The sequence below is a fragment of the Amia ocellicauda genome, chromosome 12 (assembly GCF_036373705.1).
Source record: "Amia ocellicauda isolate fAmiCal2 chromosome 12, fAmiCal2.hap1, whole genome shotgun sequence".
NCBI lineage: Eukaryota > Metazoa > Chordata > Actinopteri > Amiiformes > Amiidae > Amia > Amia ocellicauda.
Window position 1 is genome coordinate 27,932,195 of NC_089861.1, and position 25,483 is coordinate 27,957,677.

A 25,483-nucleotide genomic window follows, 5' to 3' on the forward strand; every position below is an offset into this window, starting at 1 on the left:
GATAAGCGCCGGAATGAGGTCAAGGACTCTGCTGTTTTGACTTCGGTGGGCAGGTCGTTCCACCACTTAGGGTTCAGGGAAGAGAAGGAGCGTCTCTGGAGGAAGGAGAGTGGAGAGGAGGCAGAGTTAGTCTTCTGGCGCTGGAGGAGCGCAGTGGTCTGGAGGGGATGTATGGAGAGACGAGTGTCTGAAGGTATCTTGGTGCAGTGCGGTGAGACAGAGGTAGGTGAGGGTCAGTGTCTTGAACTGGATGCGTGCCGCTATCGGGAGCCAGTGGAGGCAGCGGAGCAGTGGAGTAGCGTGTGCGAATCGGGGCAGAGAGACACCAGACGAGCCGCACAGTCCTGATGCGCTGGAGCGGCGGGTAGTGGATGCAGGCAGGCCGGCCAGGAGGGAGTTGCTGTATCCAGGCGGGAGAGGACCAGGGACTGGACGAGCAGCTGAGTCGAGTAGTCGGTGAGGAAGGGACGGATCCGGCGTATGTTGCTCATTTCTACCAGTGATCCTTGATTCAACTTGCCTCTACTACCTGCGCAGATATCAACAGCCCAATTGGGTTGTAGGTTGCCAGGTTGAGGTTACAAATGGGTTGAAATGTGTATGATGTGTCGATTGTGTGAGGATGTGTTTCATACAAGACCTGGCAACTGGACAACCTTGGAATAATATATTGATGTGATTATTCATATAATGAGGTTTGGGCCATAAAAATTACGGGAGTTTCCCGGGAGAAATAACAAAACGGGAGGGGGGCGGGAGATGGGGGTGAAATACGGAAGACTCCGGGACAAACGGTAGTGTTGACAGGTATGGGTGCGAGGCAAAGGTGCAGATGACGTCAGCCTTGTTGGAAGCTGAGTGGCAGTTCCACGGGCCTCCAGAGAGTGGAGTAGAGGGGACGGGGGAGGAGGGGAGAGGCAGAGAGATGAGGTTGGAGGGATTAGGGAAGCAATGAGCAGGACAGGAATTGGAGAGACCGTCATGGTTGCCTGGTGTTGCTGTGCCGGGTCTCCTCGCAGGCTTCTCCTCACTGGAGTCCCACAGATAGAGTCCCTGCCTTCTGGAGACGGGGCCCTTCGGAAGGGGGGCACTGAAGGCTGCTGGCGCTGACTGCTGGCACAGAGGTCCAGAGGTCTGTTAAATACTCCACCTGTAACTGATTAGGACAGTACACACCTGCATTGTGTAGAATGACACAAGGCTGTCATGATGGCACAATTCCTCCCAGGCAGGAGTGCTAATAGTACAATTAATGGCCGCTTTGAGTCTAAATACAGATAAAGACGTGGAGACACACGCAGTTACACTGAACAATAGCTCGCAACAATACCAAATACTAAATACTCCCATTAGGCGAGATTAGGCTGCCACTTGAATTTGGGCTGACATTTGGTTATGCTGTGCTTAGAAATGCTTGGCTCTGTGTCGGGGGAGGTGAGACACGTTTGATCTCGTTCCTCCTCACCTGGCTCCCTGTAAAAGTAAGAAAACAGCAAGTCATAATGAGAAAGGGGCAGGGCTGTGTGCATGCCTTTATATATGACGTCCCATAGCCACTGAACACAGACTGCACTGGGTACAGATTGACAAGCCGATCGGCTCGGTGCGCCTGGAAGAAACCACAGTACAGAGGATTCATTCTGCACAAAAAGGTAGCATTGAAAGGATTTGGATTGCGCTGTTTTACTGTTAAACTAACTTTTCTTGGCTTCCCATTTGAACTGGATCTCTTCACCCACTGCTTTTACGACTGTTACTTGACATATGTTAAAATGCGCTGTTTTCAATAGGGAAGTGTTTGTGTCACTGCCTCAGATTGGGATCGGCTGTATTTCTTTTACAGACACTGCTTTTCCCACAAAAGTCAATATGTTTTTAAGTATGATTGTATTTTTATTTAACAGCCCTAAGAAATTATAGTTGTGGTTTGAGAATAGACTATGTGCGGATGACATACTTACACAGGACCGAGGCTGCGTCCCAAACCACTGCCCCGGTTATCTTCACGTAATTGGCACTTATTGTATGTACTGTAAAGCTTTTAAAAATGTTTGGATAATAGCATCTGCTAAACAAATACACCAATTAATAAATACATCTAACAATGGGACTGGGAAGAGTTTACCACGCAGATTGTTTCCGGACTGGATAAAACCCAGAACGAGGGAACAGTGGAAAGATTTACAAAGACGTCGCGAAACTGAAAAATACTTATTCTGGTCTTTCAGCAAACTTGTTTAAATTGAAAATCTTGAAATTCAATATTTTAAATAATATTAACAATGATAATATGTATTCACATTTCAATAATTTGTTAAACTGAGCAGACTTTGTAATTGCTACAATAGTTTCAGGCTTGAGAACGAATAGAATAGACTCGTGTCCCTTATGCCAGGGCTTCCCAACCTTTTCCATCCCAAGGCCCACTTGATCAACATCATAAACACTACCCACACAATCCATTCAAAAACACATTTTAATTTAAATTCTATAAACGTGCGTACTTTGTCAATTACATCACATTGCCTAGAATAAGTGTATATAATTGAATACAATCTTTTGTTTTTATTTGGTTTAGCTTTAAAAAAATAAATAAACATCCCCTTATCGTTTATCTCGAACATTTTTTTTACAAGCACACAGTTTATATAGAGGTAGGCTATTGCTTTAACATGCTATTAATTTAATTTTACCGATAATAAACTGTATGGTGACGTACGGATTTTAACTTTAATTTGTATTTTATTCAATACCGAAAATAGTGTTGGAAGTAGGTAATCGATGTGAACCACTAGAATGACTATACCCCGGTGTTCAGTAACATTAAAAAATACACAACTATACTGAAAGTAATGCATGCTAAAGATACTGGAATACAGTAACCTTAATAGTTGGGTTAACTATAAGTAAAAGACTACCTTCTACAGTTTGTGCCAACATTATATATTTTTCGGTATATACTACTGCTACTAATAATAATGGGTCAATTGCAATTAACTTAGTACAGAGCTGCGTACTAACCACGGGGTCATTTCCGCTTATTACGCTGCTTTCTCATCGTTGCAACTGACACATTAAGCCTAATAAAGTATGCATCATTTAAACTTACATTGATTAAATGATCCCAGAGATTGGGTGTTCGCTTAGTGATGTACCACTTTTCAATTGCAGAGATACATTCAACTTTTTGGGGGTCTTCTGTGCATTTAACAGAAAGTCCCAAACAGCAGATGTTTTTCGACACATTTGTTTTGTTTATTTACGTTTGCATTATTATGCACAACACTTTGCACGATGGCAGATTAAAATAATAATAACGCAGAATAACAGAGTGGTCCATATGCATGCTGGTAGTGTGCAGAAGAAACAAATAGTTAAATTATCAGTGTATTCGTCCATTTTCAAAATATGTTATATGTATCCTAGTCCAATTCCAACTCTTTTGAACTTGTGGAATAAGTGGAATAAGGAAGTCACTAAGCCCACACACCCCGCAGTGACTTCTGGGGGAACAAAAAATCACAAAATCTCACAAAATCAACCGGCATTATGCAGGCAAACTTACTGGTGCTTGTCAATGTGTTGTATACAATGTAGATGTATTTCGGTGGATCTCTGTACTTGAAACGGGTGAGGATGCATAACTTTCATTGTGTTCTGCTAGAAATATGTGTCTTCATTGGAAATAAGCTGTTTCCACCATTGATGTATTAGTTTATGGGTGAATGCAAGTCTCTAGTTGTGACACCCGAATTCATCAATAACAAAACATCTCCATCTATTCGTTTCACAACCTTATTTTTGTATATATGCGCAGAGGAGAGCCTGACATGCGCGGTTTGATTCCCGAGTGGGGAGCTTAGACCTACAAAATAATTACTGTTTGGTTCAAAATTGCCATGGCCCCAATCCCCTGTGGATTGACTTCAGATGTCACTCGTAGCCTATGGCAGTGAAGAGTCGCAGAAATCCAGAGAGAGTTGTACCTCCAGTCAAAAAGTTTTTATTACAAGTAGCTGCAAGGAAGAGGTTCAAGAGGTGATCTCAAGAACAGTCTTAGAGAAGTTACAAACTACAGGCACTTTTATGTCGACCAGACTGGAGAGAAAGATAACAGGACCCACATGTCTGTCCCGGGATGAGTGCAAGTTTGGTTTCTGCCTGACAACTGCTCAGGAAGACCCATATACACTCACCTAAAGGATTATTAGGAACACCATAGTAATACTGTGTTTGACCCCCTTTCGCCTTCAGAACTGCCTTAATTCTACGTGGCATTGATTCAACAAGGTGCTGAAAGCATTCTTTAGAAATGTTGGCCCATATTGATAGGATAGCATCTTGCAGTTGATGGAGATTTGTGGGATGCACATCCAGGGCATGAAGCTCCCGTTCCACCACATCCCAAAGATGCTCTATTGGGTTGAGATCTGGTGACTGTGGGGGCCAGTTTACTACAGTGAACTCATTGTCATGTTCAAGAAACCAATTTGAAATGATTCGACCTTTGTGATATGGTGCATTATCCTACTGGAAGTAGCCATCAGAGGTTGGGTACATGGTGGTCATAAAGGGATGGACATGGTCAGAAACAATGCTCAGGTAGGCCGTGGCATTTAAACGATGCCCAATTGGCACTAAGGGGCCTAAAGTGTGCCAAGAAAACATCCCCCACACCATTACACCACCACCACCAGCCTGCACAGTGGTAACAAGGCATGATGGATCCATGTTCTCATTCTGTTTACGCCAAATTCTGACTCTACCATCTGAATGTCTCAACAGAAATCGAGACTCATCAGACCAGGCAACATTTTTCCAGTCTTCAACTGTCCAATTTTGGTGAGCTTGTGCAAATTGTAGCCTCTTTTTCCAATTTGTAGTGGAGATGAGTGGTACCCGGTGGGGTCTTCTGCTGTTGTAGCCCATCCACCTCAAGGTTGTACGTGTTGTGGCTTCACAAATGCTTTGCTGCATACCTGGGTTGTAACGAGTGGTTATTTCAGTCAAAGTTGCTCTTCTATCAGCTTGAATCAGTCGGCCCATTCTCCTCTGACCTCTAGCATCAACAAGGCATTTTCGCCCACAGGACTGCCGCATACTGGATGTTTTTCCCTTTTCACACCATTCTTTGTAAACCCTAGAAATGGTTTTGCGTGAAAATCCCAGTAACTGAGCAGATTGTGAAATACTCAGACCGGCCCGTCTGGCACCAACAACCATGCCACGCTCAAAATGGCTTAAATCACATTTCTTTCCCATTCAGACATTCAGTTTGGAGTTCAGGAGATTGTCTTGACCAGGACCACACACCTAAATGCATTGAAGCAACTGCCATGTGATTGGTTGATTAGATAATTGCATTAATGAGAAATTAAACAGGTGTTCCTAATAATCCTTTAGGTGAGTGTATAGTCAAACTGGGGAGAATTAAGGCATTCTTAATGTTTAATATAAGGGGGGTTTGTACGATGTATCATGCCAAATTGCGGGTGAAAACTGGTTCTTATCAGACCCTGTTCTTCTAGGTATCAGGGTTGAACTATAGCACAGTACCGTAGCACAGTGAGACAGTGAGCATGTTTACACAGACACACAGGGAAAGAAATGCAGTTCATCAGTCAGTATTCAAAACTGCATATTACCTATACTACACATACCAACATTTCAGTAATGTTGATATGTAGTACTTGTAGTATGGGTAGTATACGGTTTTGAATACTGCTAAGTTCTTCTACCTAGAGAGAATGATCAACATTCTAAGGAGACCGAACAAATCTTAGAAGACAGCACAGATTATTTTATTTAACAATAAATGTCTTCCTATTTTAAATGCATGCCCACCTGCAGTACCTCTGTGGCCCAATGGCTGGGAATCGCTGCTCTATGGCACAATATTGTATTTTTAATTGCGTTGTGAATGTTCCTAAGTTGGTTTTCTGTTATTTAAGTCCCCAATACCACTTCTGCTCCCTTTGATAGTATATAGGGTCGCTTTCTAAAGTTTTATACTGTGGGGCAATTTGTTAAACTGGGAATAGACACCCAAACTGGTGTCCCCCATGTCACAATTTAGGGTATTATATTGCAATATGAGTGTTCAGAGGATTCCTTTCTAATATTTAAAAGAAAGTCCCCAAAACCATTCCTCCTCCCAATGATAGTAGAAATGGTCCCCTTTTCAAGTATAGTAGTTTTATGCTGTGGAGCAATTTTTGGAATGGGGAATAGACACCCAAACTGGTGACCCCTATGCTACAACTTAGTGTCTTCAAATGCATTGTTAGCATTCAGAGGCTTGCTTCATCTTAATTAAAAGAAAGTCCCCAAAATCATTTTAGGTTCCATTGATAGGAGAAAGGGTCCCCTTTAAGTAGTAGTGTTACGCTTGGCTGAAATTTGTGGAACTTGGTATAGACACCCAAACTGGTATCCCCCATGCCACAATTTAGTGTATTATGTTGCAGTGGATTTCTCTCTGGATTTCTGTGGAACTATTTGTGGAACTGGGATTTCATGCTTAAGTTGTCACCTATGCCACAATCTTGTCTTTAACTCCATAGGGGGATACTCTGCCTCTACCTCTACAAGGTACTTTCAAGTAACATACCCATGAAAGTATGCAGAGGATCTTCCAGACCACAACCTAAATGAGGAGAAGATCATTGTGAATCTAAAAAGGAAAATTATTGATGTATAAATTACTGAAAAGTATGCCTCGGCAAGCCTTATTAATCGACCAAATGGACAAAAAGTGTAAATGATTTTGGGTGTATGTTTCCAGTTCCGGAAATAGCTCCCCAGCAAAAAACTACTGTACCTTAAAAAGTACTATGATGATTTTTGGGAGTTGATTTATCATGGGAGAAAGCAACCCTTGGAATGCTGATAACCCAACCCAAAAGATAATACCCTTTTATACCTTTTATGTTTTCCACCTTCTGAAGATCACTACTGCAATTTCCAAACATTCATTTCAACTCCATCCATGTTTTCCACCTTCTGAAGACCATTACTGCCATTTCCTCCTTCACCCTGGACTTGATTCCTATTTAAGGCCTACACAGCAAAACTGTGTGGTTTAGTGAGACTAAATATTTTTCTATTTTCTTTTGTTAAATTCAAGTTTTTTTTTGGTTATTTCCTGGTTAGTTTGGAATGTGTGTTTAGACTGTTAGTACCTGTCATTCATACTGAACATTCAATAGCAACATCTGTGGGTGCGTGTGTAGAAAACGTTTTCATGCCCTGTGTCTTCCATTTTCAATTCTGTATCCTCCTTTACTATTCATTCTCACCCATGTCTCTCGCTGTGCACTCTATTGCTGCATAACCTTTTGCTTTCCTTCTGTTTTGGTTAGAGGCTTTGTGTTCCATTAAATAGCCCAATTAACCCAAGTGCTGTTCTAAGCTAAGAGAAAACTGCAGGTCAAGTATTGAGTCTTTTATAGGCTATAGCTGTGACAGCCAATGACCAGTACTCTTCTCCAAGTCCAAGCACTTTCCCCAACTAGATGTCACTTCCGTCATTCAATCAATCAATCAATCAATCAATCAACATTCCTGAACACCATGTGTACTTGTTCAATCACCTTCTGCCCACATTCGCCCTGCATCTCCCAAACCTGGTTCCTTGCTTCCCTCTGGTCCCCATATAAACCCCTCACTGTCTGTACCTAGTTGCAAATTTTTGTTTGAGTAAACTACATTTGCGAACTGTCTCATAGTGCCTTGTTTAGCCTTGATTCTACTGTGTATCCTTGACTTGACTGTATCCGCCGACCCTTGCCTGTGACCACACCCACATATTTGCCTTGCCTTGATTGTAATGTTCTGCTGGTATCTGACCCCTGCCTGTCTTGATGATCCCACCAGCACCACAACTGGGTTCTCCTGTTCCCATGCCCACAGTACGTTCCAATAGCCTACCAGAGAGCTTAAGGAAAACATTGATTTTTGTTTGTTTTGTTCTGTTTGTTTTAGTGTTATTTATTTTCCTTCTCATTATGATTTTTGCCATCTGTTGGCAGTTACTTTCTTGTTCATTTTGTACTGGAAATAATTCCAGACTGTTTCATTTTGTCATGGTTATGTGCGATGGCACTTCATTAAATGTGGACTCCTAGTCTGGATTACTTGAAAGGACCTTTTTTTGTTTCTAATGTTAATCTGTAAATTGGCAGATAATAAGCAATTACTATACTTTTCTGTGATCAGATATTTGTATTGGGTAGATAACAGAAGAATACATTATAATGATCAAATAAAACAACTACCCCCTTTTCTTACATTTTCACCCCATATCCCAACTCCCACCACCCCCTACACCCCCAGTGGCAAACCTTTCTCCCAACCTTGAAAGACTCCCCAGTGGAGAAGAGAAGAGAGAGTGGAAAAAAAAAAAAATCCATCACTGGTTCACAACAGCGTGTATCAGATCAATGTAACACAGTCATATCAATGCTTTGACAGCATCAGCGCCATTGTCCATGCCTGCACAGTTCCCTTCCCATGCAATTACTCTTCTGATCACACAGGTGCCATGGTTTAGCTCTTTGGTGGGTGACTGGAATCGTGAACAGCTGATCAGTGTTGCTGGATTCCTGTGCAGAGTACATATGCATTGAAATTCAACTTGGCAAAGCTGTGATGCTTAGTTTACAAGAGTTGAAGCAAACATTTGGCCTCAGACTTGTTTCTGTTGTGTAGGTGCAGATTTTGATGTACATGCAGAATGAGGAAGCTAAAGCTTCTAAGGTTTAGAGTTAAGAATATAAGTGCTAAACCACAGACTTGTTTTTCTATTTTGTTTGCTTGCTTTAAATGAGGAAATGACATATGATCACCATTTAAAGGAATGTACTAACAAAAAACTGTGTGGGTTCTATTTATGAAAAGCTGCTGGTTCCTACTTGCAGGCCGAGAATGTTCCTTCTCTCCTGTGCCTGTGATTACAGTAATAAAGCAAATTGACTGCTTCGAACCCAAAACTAATGTGAATCCTCAATTCTTCAACAATTATGTGACTCGGATGTGTGTCTGAGTGTATGTGTAAGTCTAAAGGTTGCATAAGGTAGCATACATTTCCATATTTTGAGTGAATAAAATCAAATTGCATAGCCCAAAATAAGACTATGAAAGTAACATATAATTACAGGATCATAGTTAAAAGAGCTACAATGAACTATGTTGTATTAACAGACTAATTTAATTGTATTCAGAATGCCATAAAGGCTAAGGTATCTGAAAAATATAAGAAAGTATATTCAACACAGAAGAAAAAAAATACTAAACAGATAAATAAATAAATAGTCATGGTGTCCTCTAAAACTCAGCAGGACATTTTTTTTTTTTTAATTAATGTTAATTTATAGGAGAAGGGACTATGGGCATTTCATGATGGGAATATGAAAACCTGTTGTGTAATGAAAAAAGATACAACCAAAAGGCAAATTGTTGATGGTTTACACAAAATCACATTGAATAATATTACTATGGTAGCTTTTGAAGTATTGTATCTTGGAATATTGTGAAAACATGGAAGTATGTTCTTGTGTGGTTACAGAGCCAATGCATTGTAATGACTGGACATTTATATCTGCTCTAGTTAAAGATGCATATAATGCTGCATCGTGTTAAATGAAAAACAAGTCTGTTGAGATAGAGGTGGCCATTTTCAGTTTGGTTTGAAATTGTAGATATAATGCTTTTACTGAGCAGACATCACAAGGTTTTGGTTTTGCAGAATAAGGATGGAATTGTCTTTCATAATTCATAATGAGAGTTTATATGAAAAAGGAAAACTATTGGGACAATATGTCCATGAGTAAAATACAAATACATGCATGATGATATTATTAAACTAATTACAAATGTATGAGTATGATGGTGAATTAGATAAGATTAATTGATTAATATCTGCCATCACTAACCTAACAACTATTAACTATACTGCCATACTAATTACTATAAAATTAAAATGGTCTCAGATATCCATAATCAGATATAAAAGAAGAAAGTGATACTTTGCTTTGACAGGTTGATAGCTCCACCCAAAAAGAGAGTGTTTACAAGAAATATGCTGCTGACCACAACTGAGTGCTTAACTGAAATAAACCAATGTTGAAGTGCACAATGCTGAAGTGATGTTTGACTCAGTGTAGAAACAAATCCAAATTATAATTAAAGGTTTTCCAGACTATGGACATTTTTAATATATGGTGAAACAGCTCAAATGGCATCTGCAGTAGTATAAGTCCTTGTATTGATAGTTTCAATTAAAAAGTGTTGTGGTGTAGATGTAAAATTAATCAAACTAATTGAATAAAAGCAAACAATAGTTATCTCCTATAGCGCAATGTTAAATTGCTCTTCTCTTAAGATTGGCCAAGGACCAAAAGGAGGGATCTGTAAAAGTTAAGATTCAGCAGAAATCTGTGTAAACTGAATGTACTTCAGAACAGGACAATAACAGATATTGGCAGATCTTTGTATACTATAACCAACAACAGTAATTACTGTACAGGAAAGTGACAATGACAAGCTGATCTTTGTATTCTGTGAAATTATGTATTCTATAGATAGTAACTGGAGGTTGACCGTTATGACCTGGGGCAGGATAAAACCAATCTGAAGCGAACTGACCACACCTGATTTGAAGCATCATTTGTTTGACATGTTAAAGTCTTTTCATCTGCCTCAGTGACTATGGATCCATACGGTCCCTCTACCTGAAATGTGACTTGTGATATTCTGTGAACTCATTCTCCCTCTCTGTCCTGAAGCCATGGAAGAGCCCAAGCTTTTCATCGAGTTCCAAGATGATCGGCTGGTGATCAACGAGGAGGTTACGGCGTATCTCGAGCAGCTGACAAACAAGGCAGAGGTGATCGCCATCGTGGGCAAGCACAGGACAGGGAAATCCTACCTGTTGTCCCGGTTCTTTGGGAGTGGTCAGGGGTTTCCAGTTGGTCACTCCAGAAAGCCCTGTACCAAAGGGATCTGGCTCTGGGCCCAACCTCACCCAACCCATTACAACATCACCCTGATCCTCCTGGACACTCAGGGACTGGATGACCATGAAGGGAAGCCAATTAATGACCAGAAGATCATTTTACTGGCTGCATTGCTATCCAGCTTTCTCCTCTACAACACTATGAGGTGCATCGATGCCAGTGCTATGCAAGACCTCAAGTATCCTTTCTAATGGCAGCTGATCTAGACCAAGACAAGAACATCCCAATATGACAGGGCTGATTGATAAACATGCCTGTTACACTTATAGTAGTATTCCTGCTTTGCTATGGTTTTCCTTGGTTTGCATTGTAGTCTAATAAAGTATACTTTGGCAGCACCACAGGGGGGGCGTAGGGGGGCCATTTGCTCCTGCACAAGCACTCTTTGCACACCCCACTTGCACCCACCAGGGAAAAACAATTACAGACCTACTCCTGGTGCACAAGAGTTATCACAGATGTTTTTAACCTAGAGTATACTACAGTGTATTACAGTTTATTAAGATAGACTATCGCCTGCCTGGCATTCCTGCCGTTTTCAATTTCTCCTTCTGGGTCCTAGCACACGACTATTTAAAGTGTTAAAAATATAGGATAAATACAAGATAAATGATATAATAGGGACTGTCCTGGAGAAGACCAAGGAGATAGCTGACACATACATAGACATCTCGCCTGGTTGATTAATGCCTGTCAACCATTTTTCTGACATATACACACAGAGGCGATTCAAGGGTATGTGGGGGCCCCGGGCAAAATAATATTTCAAGTTAATAAGGAGCATTTGGGGAGGTGGATGCTGAAGTCTCCCAGGAGGATGGTAGGTGAGGACAGTGAGGGGAGGGAGGAGAGAAGGAAGTCCAGTTCATCCAGGAAGGAGACGACAGTAGGAAGCATCTTATTGCAATATTATGCTTTTGTGCGACATCACGATTCTATAAGTGGCAGCTTTAAATAATGACATTTAGCATTCAGACTTGCTTTGATTGAGGAACAACAGTGTTTTGTCTCAGCAACTGTAGCTCTTACCTAGTTTGGAGAATCCAAATCAACAGATAATTTTGTTAAGCATCAATGTGGAATTTGGCTCCACAATGTGTAAGCTGTAAAATATAGACATGAACCAAATTAAAACTTGCCAGCAAATTACACACGGACCTTACAGCAAATTAAATCATTTTTTTAAGCCACTATCTAGTATTTATAAATAAAAATGCAATACGTTTATACGTCATGATTTGTGGATCGGTCAAAGTTTTGATGTAGCCTAGGCCTTCGTATGATTAATCAAAGTGCAGGCAGGAATTCAGAGTCTTTGATTCCAGTCTGTGTATGGAAGACTCTTAACTGGCTCCACAGTGTTCTGCAGCAAGTGGTACGTGAAATTGTGGTTTCCAAAAGCTCAGATGGCAGTGAAGAACCAGCAAATTATCTTCCAAACTGCTTCTGCTTCTTGATCCGCGATTACCAGTTCCAAGAGAGCGAGACGATGGAGGAATACCTGGATGAGGTGCTGCAGTCCCTCAAACCAGAAATGCGTAAAAGCTTGGAGACGTCCTTCCCGCATCTGGAAATTCATATCCTGCCCACTCCTGTTGAGAAAAATAAACTCAGGTAAGGCCTTTGTGCAAAGTCCACTTAAAAGAGACTACTGGCCAGGGGCATACCATGATATGCCATCATGCATATTCCTAAGGCATGTTGACTATGGTTGACTATACAGCTTATTCATGGTAGAGTGTAGTGAAGTACAGCGCTGGCATTTTAACATCGCTCACAGACATCGTCAAACCATTTTTACACTTTGATAAATTCACCTGGGTAATGTTGCACATGGGTCGTGCACAATGCCTTCGAAAGCTTAAGTCTTTAAGTGTATTTTGATTTTGGCAGTAAGTGAGGGTCCTGACTCTTTTTGCTGCTCAATTTCACAGGTTGCTGCCAGAGCTGCAGCGCACAGACTTGGATGACGACTTCCAGAAATCTCTCTCCAGGTTGATCAGCTATGTACATGACCTCTGCAATCCTAAAATGATTGGCAAGGAGAAGACATACTGCACGCCTGGAGGTAAAAGTGCAGATTCTGTTGCTGTCTGGATGCTTTATAAATGCTCAAGTGTCTCTCAACCAAAGCACAGAGAGCTTACATTACTGTTACAGCACTGTAGCTCTCCCACAATTCCAGCTTTCTCTCAGCTACAGGCAAACTGTATTTTTCTTATGATGTCTACAATTTTCCAAGATATTTTGAACAGTGTGTCTCATGTTAAACCTAAAACATGAGAAACACTGACTTGAGCTTTAAGACTTGAATTCTGATAATTGTATGTTGTATGTGAGAATCACATGTTAAACTTTAATAATTTCCCTGCTTTGTTATGTTTTAATTGATATTGGATTAAGTCAAATTAATCTACATTACTCTTTAATGTCCTAAGCATTTGGACAATACACCTTGAACGCTTCTTTACATAAAACAACAACAAAACAGTGATGAGAAAGCCCCCACAAAAAAAACAATAATAGAAAATCACACAGATGATGCATTCAAAACATGTTCACATGACACACTGTGTTGAATGTGTTTATAATGTCAGCATCATATAATGCTGTTATTTCTGTGTTAAGCCATTGTAGCCCTGGCTCGTTCTTATGTCTCCATGCTCAACAACAATGAGAGTGTGTGTTTGGAGGCTGCTGCCCAAGACCTGACCCAATCCCAGCTGGAACGAGCTTTTCTCAAGGCCAAGGAAACCTTTGAGTCAGAAGCCAAGCTTGAGAATGAGAACTCGCCAATGGAACTCCATGAGCTGGAAGAACATCTATCAGATGCCCATGATGCCTCGTTGAACATCTTTAAGAAATACAGCCTTTATCTCACTGACACAAGCAAAATTGACAGCAAAAGTGTGGAGCTTGAGGTGAGCAGGAGAACATCATTCTTAAATCACCCCTAAAGATCCCAGTACTGTCATATTACATCACAAACATTTAACAGGCATAGCAAGAATAGATTCTCCCAATTTGTGTCTGATTGGGTCATGTTGGGGTCCTAAAGGTTTTGTCAGACTATCGTGCAGATGCAAGTTGGCAGAGGAGCCCCTCACGCAGGTGAGATCTCTACAACAGACCAGTGAGCCGCAGGCCTTGGGTACAGCTGGGTCTCAGAATTACATTTGCTTGTTCCTGCTCTGTAGTAGCAAAACCCTGAAAACAGGAAAAAAACAGCATCTAAAATAATTTAACAAATAAATTAGTAGGAACTATTAATGAAGAATATAATAAAAAAAAAAAAACGGAGCATGTAGCTGAGCCGCAGCCGGAAAGCTTGCACACACAGTTTTTCGGTTTTATGCAAACTGTTTAAAAATACAATAATATGTATGTATGTGGGCTGAAAGGTGCAGTATATAATATATATGCAACCTAACCAGAGTCACAATTTTTGTGCTTTATAATAATAAAGAAAGACCACAAGGAAACTCTTGCTTACGTGATCAAGGTATCTCCAAGGGTGAAGAAGTCAAAGAGGAAGTTCCTGTTATATACAAACCGGAAACAGGAAGGGACTGTTTGAGTGACATACACAGAGGCCTATAGGCGCCTTTGATAGAAACGGTTTTCAACAGGTATCCATGGTTCCTTTTGGCAGTACTTCCAACTTGAAAGATAACGGGTATTGCATTTTTTGACAAGGTATTGCTTTCCTGCTTTTCAGGGTTTTCACATACACCATGTTCACATTGTGTAGTTATTTTCAGTTATTATTAGTAAGACTTAAGTTTAAGATTCAATCAATATTATAATATATAATTTTTACTTACATTTTATCTATAGTTATCTAATTACTTCTTAAGGTTCAGAAGAGGTATACTGAAAAAAAAACAGGTCATAAAATTCAAAAATGAATTACAATAAAGACACATCAGCAGTAGTATATAAATGTAACCTATTAGACACTAGGTAATAGGACAGAGTCCAGTCTGTAGGACAGCAGAAATTCCAAATCCACTCTATTATTATCCTTTCAGCTTGTTTTTAACCATTTACAACAAGAACCATTTAAACATCAGTAAACCTTTATGAGTGCTAGCCAGTCAACAATTACCTGCCAGATGACCAATCACTGTAACCTGTGTCTTTTTAAAATTAAAAATAAAATAAAATAACCCACAAATATTTGGAATGTCAGGTCATTGCCCAATTAAAAATCATAACAATGGTCAGTTACTGTATCTTGAAAATACAACACCCACAAACCTTCTTGAATCCATTCCCCATTCATCTTCTCCAGTCTGCTATCAATGTTTTTCTTAATTTACTTTTTCCTCTGCTTTCCAGCAGCTAACCTTCTGATTGAAGGTCAGCATCACCTAGTGTCACAATACCTTCTCTTATACCAATACCTACTGCAACGGATTGGGTGGCCCGTCACAAGAAAAGGCTGTATGTAGGCGGGGTCTGGTCTTGAAACACACAGTAGGAAGGCAGGCAAAGGGTACAAAACAGGCTTGCTGTTGTTTTCTTGCTTCCCTAAATGGCAGGCACAGTGTCAAAAAGCAAAACAAAACCTAGCTCTGTCCGAGCACTAACTAAACAGAAACAATCCCTAACTACAAAACAAACAATAACAATAACAGTAAATGCCCGGGTCGGTGGAGCCGAACACCGGGCAAACAGAAGCACGACAGGGGCAAGGCAGGTTCATAGTCACAGTCCATAATCAAAGTTCGTTACCAGTGGGAGGTTATCAGACAGTCCGGACTTTAAGAGGGAGAATGGTCCAGGTCCAGAAAAAGGGTCGTAAGCCAGTGAATCCGTCAGCTGTGAACTTATCCCTTCTTTCTCCTGCTCTTTCACGCTCTCGCTCTCGCTCTCGCTCTCGCTCTCTCCTATCTCCTATCTCCTATCTCCGTCGTCTTCTCGCCCTCCTGTGCACCTTGCTACTCCAGCCAAGCATGCACACACTGGTTCGCTTCCTGCTTCCTTTTATAGGGGAAAGTGGTGGGTGGGGCTATGGCCATCAGGAGCCCTGCTGGCTTCTGGGGTTTGGAGTCTTGGAGGGGTTTTGTAGTCTCCTCCACTGAAAGACCCGCCCTGACCACAGCCTTGCCTCTCACACTGCCACATAGCCTCCCCCTCAAGAGTAAAGCCAGGGGCGCACACGATGACGGCCATAAGACGGCTAAGCCCCCCTCCAAAAGACACAAGGGGCAGGCGGGAGGGCCGAAGAGCCAGTTGGGGTCTCCATCTGCTAGGTCATCCTCACGGTGGACGTGCCAGTCCCCCATGTCCTGTCCTTCTCTGGATCACACCCATCTGGTCCTCGGGGTGGAATGGCATGTCCCCGGTTTCATTGAAGGTGGCTCCCCCACAGCACCAAGTCCAGGGTAAGGACCTGTTGCTCCGTGGTCCCTCCAGGAACCAGGCTGGTCTGGCAGAGACCTCTCCACTGCCACAGCTTCACTTGGCTCCCCTCCAGTCTCTGCTCCAGCCAGGAACTCAGGTCGAGGACAGGAACTCTGGATGTCCAGGAGATCTGATGGAGGAAGCACAAGAGTCTCACCCTCTGGTTGCTGCGACTCCTCTGTCTTCTGGGATCCTGACTGAGTTAACTGCAGCGTCTGCGAGTGCTGTTCCTTTTCCGGCTGTTCCGGCTGCTCTCCACATTCAGGGCCTGGTATAATCTTCCCCTCTGATTCAGTGCAGGGGACAACAGGTGAAGCCCTCTCCTGGATTGTAGGCACCTCCTGTTCTGGTGTGGCCTCGGTGATTCCCTCCTGAAGTCATCTTCTCCTGGTAGCTCCTCAGTGCTCAGGGGCAGACTCTTCTGCCAGACACGGTGGCGGATACTTTTCCACCAGGTATGGTGGCGGACACTCATCCTTGGATTGGGACGAAGAAGGCAGTACCTCTTCCTCATCTTCAGGATACTCTGGCTCCTCCCTCCAGGGTGCTGGACACTCGGGTTCCTCCCTCTTCGACACGGGAGACTCGGGTTCCTCCCTCCAGGGCTCTGGACAATTAGGCTCCTCCCTCTGGGGCTCTGGACACTCGGGCTCCTCCCTCTCCGACACGGGATACTCGGGTTCCTCCCTCTGGGGCTCTGGACACTCGGACTCCTCCCTCTCCAACACGGGATACTCGGGTTCCTCCCTCTGGGGCTCTGGACACTCGGGCTCCTCCCTCTCCGACACAGGATACTCGGGTTCCTCGCTCTGTGGCTCCGGCAGCAGGAACACCTCGGCCCTCTGTGGCTCCGGCGGCAGACACGGCCAGAGGCTCTCTTGCTCTAGCCACAGCAGGTCCTCTTCTTCCTCTCTCTCTGGCAGGTCTTCCTCTTGTCCTGGCCATGGTGTAAGAAGCAGGTCCTCCTCTTCCTCTCTCCCTGGCAGGTCTTCCTCTTGTCCACACCATGGTGGAAGAAGCAGTTCTTCATCTTCTCCTGGTGTCTTTTGCCAAGGCACCAGTTCCTCCCATTTCAGGTCCTCCTGCTCGGTCTCCAGATCAGGGACAGACAGAGGTTTCTCCTCTTCCTCCTCAGGCTCCAGACAGTACTCTTCCTCCCACTGCAGCTCTGTGAGGGAGGAAAACTCCACCTCATCCTCAGGCTCAGGGAAGGTATTTAACTCCACCCCTCTCTCTGGGGTGGAGAGGGAGAGAAGCTTGACCTCCTCCTCCATGCAGGACGTCAGCGACCTCTCCTGCTCTGTCTCCAGCTCAGGGACAGAGAGAGGCTTCTCCTCTTCCTCCTCAGGCTCCAGACAGCAGCCTTCTACTGGTAAGGCTCTTCCCCCTTCCCAGTATTCCTCTCCGTCAGGCGAAACATGCCCAGGTTGTCCAACCTGGAAACACCACTCTTCCCCTGCAAGGCACACTGGACAGACCTTGCAATCAGTGGTTGGGGCAGACTGCAGTTGAAGAGGCCCTTCCTCTTCTCCTTCAGGCTGGAAACAGGGCACCTGCGAGAGCTTTGCCTCCTCTGGCTGAATGGCCTTGTCCTCCTGCTGTTGCTGGCTCCGTTTCTCCATGAAATCCAGCAACTCCTGCACAGCGGTCTTCATGTCAGACTGACCTCCTTGGATAACTTCCATTTTGTCAGGAACAGACAGGTACAGAAACTCCAACAGTAAGGAGCAAGTGGTTCGGTGCAGGTGTTTGAGGCCTTCGGTCTGCAGCCACAGTGGAGAGCTGGGATTAAACAACCAGTCAGCACTGATCTCCACTGTGTTTTCCACCGCTGCCATTTTGCGTGCCTGTCTTTGTTGTTTGGCTTTGGATTTTCGGCCCATTTTTTTTTATTTTTTTTTCCCCAAAACAACCTTGCGTGTGTGTCTCTTTTCTTGATCCAGACCACACAGCCTATGCCCGCATTCTCCACCAATTGTAACGGGTTGGGGGGCCCGTCGCAAGAAAATGCTGTATGTAGGCGGGGTCTGGTCTTGAAACACACAGTAGGAAGGCAGGCAGGCAAAGGGTACAAAACAGGCTCGCTATTGTTTTATTGCTTCCCTAAATGTCAGGTACAAGTGTCAAAAAGCAAATCAAAACCTAGCTCTGGCCAAGCACTAACTTAACATAAACAATCCCTAACTACAAAACAAACAATAACAGTAAATGCCCGGGTCGGTGGAGCCGAACACCGGGCAAACAGAAGCACGACAGGGGCAAGGCAGGTTTCTAGTCACAGTCTGTAATCAAAGTTCATACCAGTGGGAGGTTGTCAGACAGTCCGGGGTTTAAGAGGGAGAATGGTCCAGGTCCAGAAAAAGGGTCGTAAGCCAGTGAATCCGTCAACTGTGAACTTCGCTCTCCTGCTCTCCTGCTCTCCTGCTCTCCTGCTCTCCTGCTCTCCTGCTCTCCTGCTCGTCGTCGTCGTCGTCGTCGTCGTCGTCGTCGTCGTCGTCGTCGTCGTCGTCGTCGTCGTCGTCGTCGTCGTCGTCGTCTCGCCCTCCTGTGCACCTTGCTACCCCCAGCCATGCATGCACACACTGGTTCACTTCCTGCATCCTTTTATAGGGGAAGTGCTGGGCGGGGCTATGGCCATCAGGAGCCCTGTTGGCTTTTGGGGTTTGGAGTCTTGGAGGGGTTTTGTAGTCTCCTCCACTGAAAGACCCGCCCTGACCACAGCCTTGCCTCTCACACTGCCACACTACTTCCTTCCAGAACTATCTGCATATCTCTATACCCCCTTTCATAGTTGCAACTCAAACGTGCAGTTGACCAGTTTACACTCACTGTATAAGTGACCCACTGCAGTCCAAATTCCATCCTGATCAGTCTAATGAAATTGTTCTCCATTGTCTCCATCTACTTTCTGTTTGCCCATTTAAGTTCTTATATATTTTAATTCTTCTCATCCTCTCAGTTATCTTTTACATGGTTAATTATGTTTTCCTCTGCTCTTTCATATTTGAGAACCTCATGCGTTGCTCATGATGGGTTCTCTGTATATCTGTGTGATTGTTCCTTTTACATTTCCTGTTATTGCTCGTTCTTTTCACCTTGTTTTTTCTTCACCAAGGATTGTTGCTGGGACCCCATCTCTTGTCTCTCATCTCCCTCTCCTGGAGTTCTATTATCTACATTCATGAATTCTGCTACCATTTCATGATATCCAGATCTTCCTCTCATTTCATTAAAACATCTAATGCATCTCTGTCTGCTTTTCAGCCGTTTAATTCCAGATAGATTTGCATAATCTGAAGCTGAATATTTCTAAATCTGACCTCCATATACCTTCTTCCCTCCCCTCTACTAACCATCCTATCTCAATTCTCCTTAACTCCACCACATTCGCCTCCACTTTGTCCATCAAAACCCTTTGTAAAATTCTTGATCAATCTCTTACTCACAAAACACATGTTGTGGTTTCATCAGAATACATCCTTTTCTCAATACATACTCGACTCAAATTTTAGCTCACTTGCTTTTGTAGTAATTGAGTTTATTGTCCCTACCCCACCATCTCAATCAGTGGAGTTTGTTTCCATTTCCACAAGGGAGAAGTTATTTGTAGGGTAAAAAAACAAGTACAATAGTACTGCATGATTACAATTGTTTTTTACAACTGATTCCCTTTGCTGAAAAACATCTGCTCCGAGTTATTACATTGGTGGCAAGGATAAAATAATTGTTCTGGTTTGGTGTGAGTAACGAAGAGTTAAAATCTTTACTTAAGCAAACAAATGTATTGAAAATGCAGCTATTTGGGAGGGTTAATCCATACAATGCAGATGCAGAGGATTGGAGTCAGTACATCGAGAGACTCACAGGGCAGTTGTGGTGGGCTGGTCTGGGTCAAAGTCCAGGGCAGATTTTTAGTCCCAGTCCATCCCTGTAGCCCTAATGTACAGTAACTTGCAGTTCTTCAGGTGTAACAGAACAAACAACAGTATGATCTCAAATTTGTTTATTCAGCTCTTGAACAAGGTCCTATCATACTCCAAATAATGTGCAACAGCAATTGTTGATACAGACTGAGCGGCAAGGAATCGGTGCATATGCAATGAAAACTCTTGCAGTTGTTCAATTCTTACAATCACAGCCACCAAACAAAGTGCAATAATTTAATGTAAATCCAGCTAACAGCAGCAATGGGTCCAACACCACAATTGTAAAAGTGCCCCATAAGTTTCAATATCAACTTTAATTAATCACCACAAATGAAGCAAGCAAATTGCACTTCAGTACAAATATACTTGTTCAATACTTCAGTTATTCAGGACACTAAAACCAAATCATTTATTACAACATCCACTTTAGGCAGATGGATAGTCATACAAGTAGATACATTAAAAATATTGAAAACTAAATATCTCAGGCCCCCTTGATACAGAGGAATAATTACCACCAAAATCATGTCATCAAGCACACTGCCCTTTTAAAAAGAATGGGAGGGTGTAAGGACACTTCTTAACCCCTCAATCTACCTTCCTTTTCCAATTAAAATTACCCCCAAACAAAAGCTAAAATAGCCCCTCCCTGTGTGCTGTTAACCACCCTCTGTACCCATGGGGACTCACAACTGAATTACACAAAGAAACCATCTACAATGCCCATTTTAAAACCTATTTTATCCAGCTCTAAAATCAGATGTATGATTGTTGCCAATAGAGAGTAATACTTAGGATCGTTACTCCGGAGCATGTAGAAACAGTGGCGATCTGGACAGCAGTTGGGACGTGATGCGCACAACAGAGACCAGGAGAAATGTAGAGTGGTGGAAGTGACTAATCATGCTTGTCTATAAAGAAAAATAGGAAACAGCTTCACAAGACAAGAATACTAGGAACAGCCATACGTTAGAAACACTCATTAATATAGCAGCATAGTTTTAGAATACAACCCACAGTGCCAAACACAGATCACTCATCTGTAATTGCTTCTCGGTTCTTCCATATTCAACTCTGGTTGACCCCTCCACTCAAACTCACAGTTCCAGCCTCTCACATGGTTCCTTCAGACATGGTTCCAGTCCACAACTCCGCTCCATTCCCCAGTCAATATTGTACATCCACCAGCCAGCCACAGTGCAAATGACAAGCCTGTGTCTGGTTACAGGCCCCAAGATAAACAGAGCAAGAGAGGTGGGCCAATAAAGCAGAGTAAAACTAACAGTAACTATATTTACCAGATAAATTAAGTTTACATTACCCCCCTCTTTAATTCAGACATGTCCTTGCCCCTTGCCCATATTACATGCCCCACCAGTCCTACCTCTCTCTAGCCTCTAGATTACATTGATCATGAAATGTTGTGTTGATTTCTTTCTCAGGACCTATTGCAAACTATGAGGAATGGATATCTGCAGCAGAATATGGCACAATCAGAACAGAAGTGTCATTTAAAAATTATGGAGCTCAAAATCAAGCACAAACTGCTTTCCAACACTGACTGCAAAGGTCTGGATGCTTTCAGCATAATGAAGAACAGGATCAAAAATTTCAATATTGAATACTTTAAGCTTGAAGGTAAAGCACTAACCAATTCACTAAATTTGATTGAAGATGATCAGGTTCTATATGGATCAGTCTCATATATTCAGTAATCATTATGCTATACTTTATCTGAAAACTACCACTTATTACAGGGTCCTGAGTCAAAAAGACACAAATGTTTAACTGTTAAAATGGTTAATTATATTACACATTGTTGATATGCTGAATTTTACTTGCATCTCTGAATTAAATGGTAACGTAGTAATCATTCATTGGGCTTGCTTAATTGTTCTTGTTACTTCTTGTTAAACATTTTATATCTTTCAATATGTCATTTTTTTCTCCTAATAGCAATGATTTTCATTTCAGATCTGGGGCCCTCAAAGCAAAGCTCATATGAGCAGCTCTGCACAGAGCACTTTGGCAGTCTTCTAAAAGAATCTTACAAAGTATGTTTTCCTGCATCTTTCTAGTACTATTGTGATTGCCTTTTATTAAGATGAAAACATTTTCTAGAATAAAGAGTCAGAAACCACAATTGCTTAGTAATTGGTTTCCTTGGTAATAAAGGATGTTCAGAATTGAAACAAAACTTTAAAAAAGTATTACCTAGACAAGAAAACAACTACAAAGCAACAAACACTGAATATAAACAGGTAGCACAGGAGCTGCACAAATCCTTAGACAAAAGAAGAAACTAATTTAATAAAGACAAACTCTGTACTCCTTTTGTTAACAAATAAGCAGGTTCACTTGTTATTAAAGTTTAACTATTACATTGGCATCTAACAAAGAAAGTTGAGTGCAAGGTGGAAGAGAGAGAGCCAGGTCAACCTTATCAGCATTTGTTCAGGTGCTAGCTAGGTGCTAGCTAGATAGGAGCTCAGGGATTGGAGAGGTATGGGTTTGAATGAACAAACAGGGAAGCGGATTTAGCAAATTTCCCCCATATTATGTAGCATGTGAAGTTAAGGGTACAACAGCTGTGTCCCCCCACCCCCCCCCCCCACCACCCACCAAGCAAGGTGGGGGACACAGCTGTGGTACCCTTGAGCAAGGTACTGTACCTAAAATGCTCCAGTATAAAAGGGTTACTGTATGTAAAAATAATGTGATATATTGTAACAATTTTAAGTTGCCCTGGATAAGGGTGACTGCTTAGAAATATAATATTAATACAATGTGGGAGTAAGCATGGAATTATCTTTAATGTGTTTCCCCAACAGGAAATGGTAACATTCATCGAAACTCAATTCTTAGAGAAGTTAAAGAAAATTGAAGTCATTAACAAGGATCTTTTGGAAACAGCCGCATTGATGGACAAATCTCATCAAGGCACCACTATTGGTAACATTACAGGTAGCACTGTGGGTGCTGCAGGGTCCATTCTCACCATTGTTGGCTTGGCACTAATACCTTTCACCCTGGGGACATCACTGATTGTAACTGGGGTAGGGGCAGGAATTGGGGTAGCAGGAGGCCTCACAACTTTCTTCGCTGATGTGGGGCGATTCTTTAAAAACAAAGAGTACAAGAAAGACCTGGAAGTTAAGATGAAAGTCATTGAAAATGACTGGAAAGAACTTGAAGAATCTATCCAGTATTATAATACTGTTATGGTAGAGTTAAGGGAAGATGATATAAACTTTCCAGTATTTCAGGGGAGTTTAAGCCTACTGACCAATGTCTTCTCATTGTTACGATTAACTACTCTGATTGATGATGTCATCAATTTAGGAGCCAGGGCAATCTCAAGAGTTACTGCAGTAGTGGGTGGGGTGCTGTCTGGCATCTCTCTGATTATAGATGTGGTTTCCCTTGTCAAGAAATGCAAAGAGCTGCATGAAGGGTGCAAAACTGAAGCTGCAAAGAAGGTCCGTGAACAAGTCAAGGAAATTCAGATCCATCTCTGTGAGATAAGAAGCTTCATTGATCAAATTAAAACCCATGATGATGCAAACCTCTCAGTATGCACTCCTTAAGTCTAAGAAGTAAAGTGATTTCTCAGTGTGCAATAGTCAGACATTGTGCTCTCCTCAGTAAAATGTACATCCATTGTAGTCTGCATTCATATTCACTGAGCTGCACATCTGCTTGCCAACGCTTGATTTAAATTACCATTTAAAAAAAAAAAAAATTCTATTAATATTGCTCTATCACTGCACAGTGTCAATCAAATATGATTCTACTGATTTAAATCTTATGGGGGCTGGGGGATAGAAAATAGTTTCTCTGCAATGTACATTTATTATTGTGATTTTAAAATGTTATTTTACAATGTTTTACCAACAATATCTCCTGGAGTCTACAATGTTGATTTTCCACAATGTGATATTGCTCTCTGTTTATATTGCCACAATGTTATTATTGTAGCTGGGTTGGTTTTTTTATTGTGATGTGGATAACAATGGATAAGTATAAGTTGTAAGTTAGCATATTATATTTTTAGAGGTGTTTGCTTCTGTTTTTTTTTACAATTTAAAAAGCTTCAACAGAGCTACAGAATTTCTGATTATCTTCTGTTTTTTTTCTTTTAAATACTTTTCATTTTCTTTAAAATAGAATACATTTTGCACAGGGTAAACAGACGTAGCTGTCCCTGCTCAGTTTATATAATTTGGTGTATATCTGAGGACCCAGAGAAGGGTTCGATTTTTTTTACAATAAATACACGCCAAGGCATTCCTACATATATCTGTCTGTTTCTGTTTCCGGGTTTCAGCAATGCAGGGAAGCTGATCCATCATTGCTTCACATTAAAATCCTGTGTGGCATCGATGATTAACGCAAGACAGAAGACTGTTTCTTCCTTTCTCATGCCGATTTTTTTTCCATTGTTATTGTTGTTACCCCAAGGATATAAAACACAGAGATCAACTTTTGCTCACCTGGCCATAAGGATTTGAATGTATTTGTCAGATCCCTAAACCTGTCAGAGAGCCAGGTAAATCTATTCAGGTTTCAAATCACTGCAGCTTGTGTTAGTTCACATTTTGACCACATTCTGGACAGCTGATCACAGAAGCAGTACTACAAACCAATACAGAAAAAATATGTATTAATATATTTTGTAAAATATATTTTTATCCAGAATATATTTAGAAATAATATATTGTCAAAATAGATTATAAAACCTATTTTGTAAATTTAAATACATTTTTAATATATTTGTAATATACTAATTATTGACGTTTTAATATATTCTAATATATTTGACAGCAGATAAATAATTACAAAATGTACCCAGCAGAAAAAAAAAGAAATGTCCTCTCACTTTCAACTGCTTTTATTTTTAGCAAACTGCAAACTTAACATAAATATTTGTATGAACATGAAAAGATTCAACAACTAACACATAAACTGAACAAGTTTCACAGACAATGTAACTAACAGAAATTGAATAATCTGTCTCTGCACAAAGGGGGGGTCAAAATCAAAAGTAACAGTCAGTATCTGGTGTGGCCACCAGCTGCATTAAGTACTGCAGTGCATCTCCTCCTCATGGACTGCTCCAGATTTGCCAGTTCT

At 41.8% G+C, this 25,483-nt stretch overlaps 1 protein-coding gene across 1 annotated transcript; it reads left to right on the top strand.

Moving 5' to 3' along the window:
- The first annotated feature begins 1,493 nt into the window (after nt 1-1,493).
- Nucleotides 1,494-24,647, top strand: LOC136764834 (guanylate-binding protein 2-like). The gene is made up of 8 exons (XM_066719167.1): nt 1,494-1,652; nt 10,785-11,193; nt 12,375-12,629; nt 12,950-13,083; nt 13,644-13,936; nt 21,793-21,988; nt 22,325-22,404; nt 23,182-24,647. Exons 2-8 carry the CDS (start codon nt 10,787-10,789, stop codon nt 23,935-23,937), a joined length of 2,121 nt encoding a protein of 706 aa, XP_066575264.1. The 5' UTR covers nt 1,494-1,652; nt 10,785-10,786; the 3' UTR covers nt 23,938-24,647.
- The last annotated feature ends 836 nt before the right edge of the window (nt 24,648-25,483 follow it).

What these genes read in the sequence shown, in the direction of transcription:
- LOC136764834 (XM_066719167.1), top strand. Translation starts at nt 10,787, where the DNA reads ATGGAAGAGCCCAAGCTTTTCATCGAGTTCCAAGATGATCGGCTGGTG. An exon ending in GCAAAAGTGTGGAGCTTGAG is followed by an intron (nt 13,937 to 21,792) that starts GTGAGCAGGAGA and finishes TTTCTTTCTCAG; the next exon opens with GACCTATTGCAAACTATGAG. An exon ending in TTCTAAAAGAATCTTACAAA is followed by an intron (nt 22,405 to 23,181) that starts GTATGTTTTCCT and finishes TTTCCCCAACAG; the next exon opens with GAAATGGTAACATTCATCGA.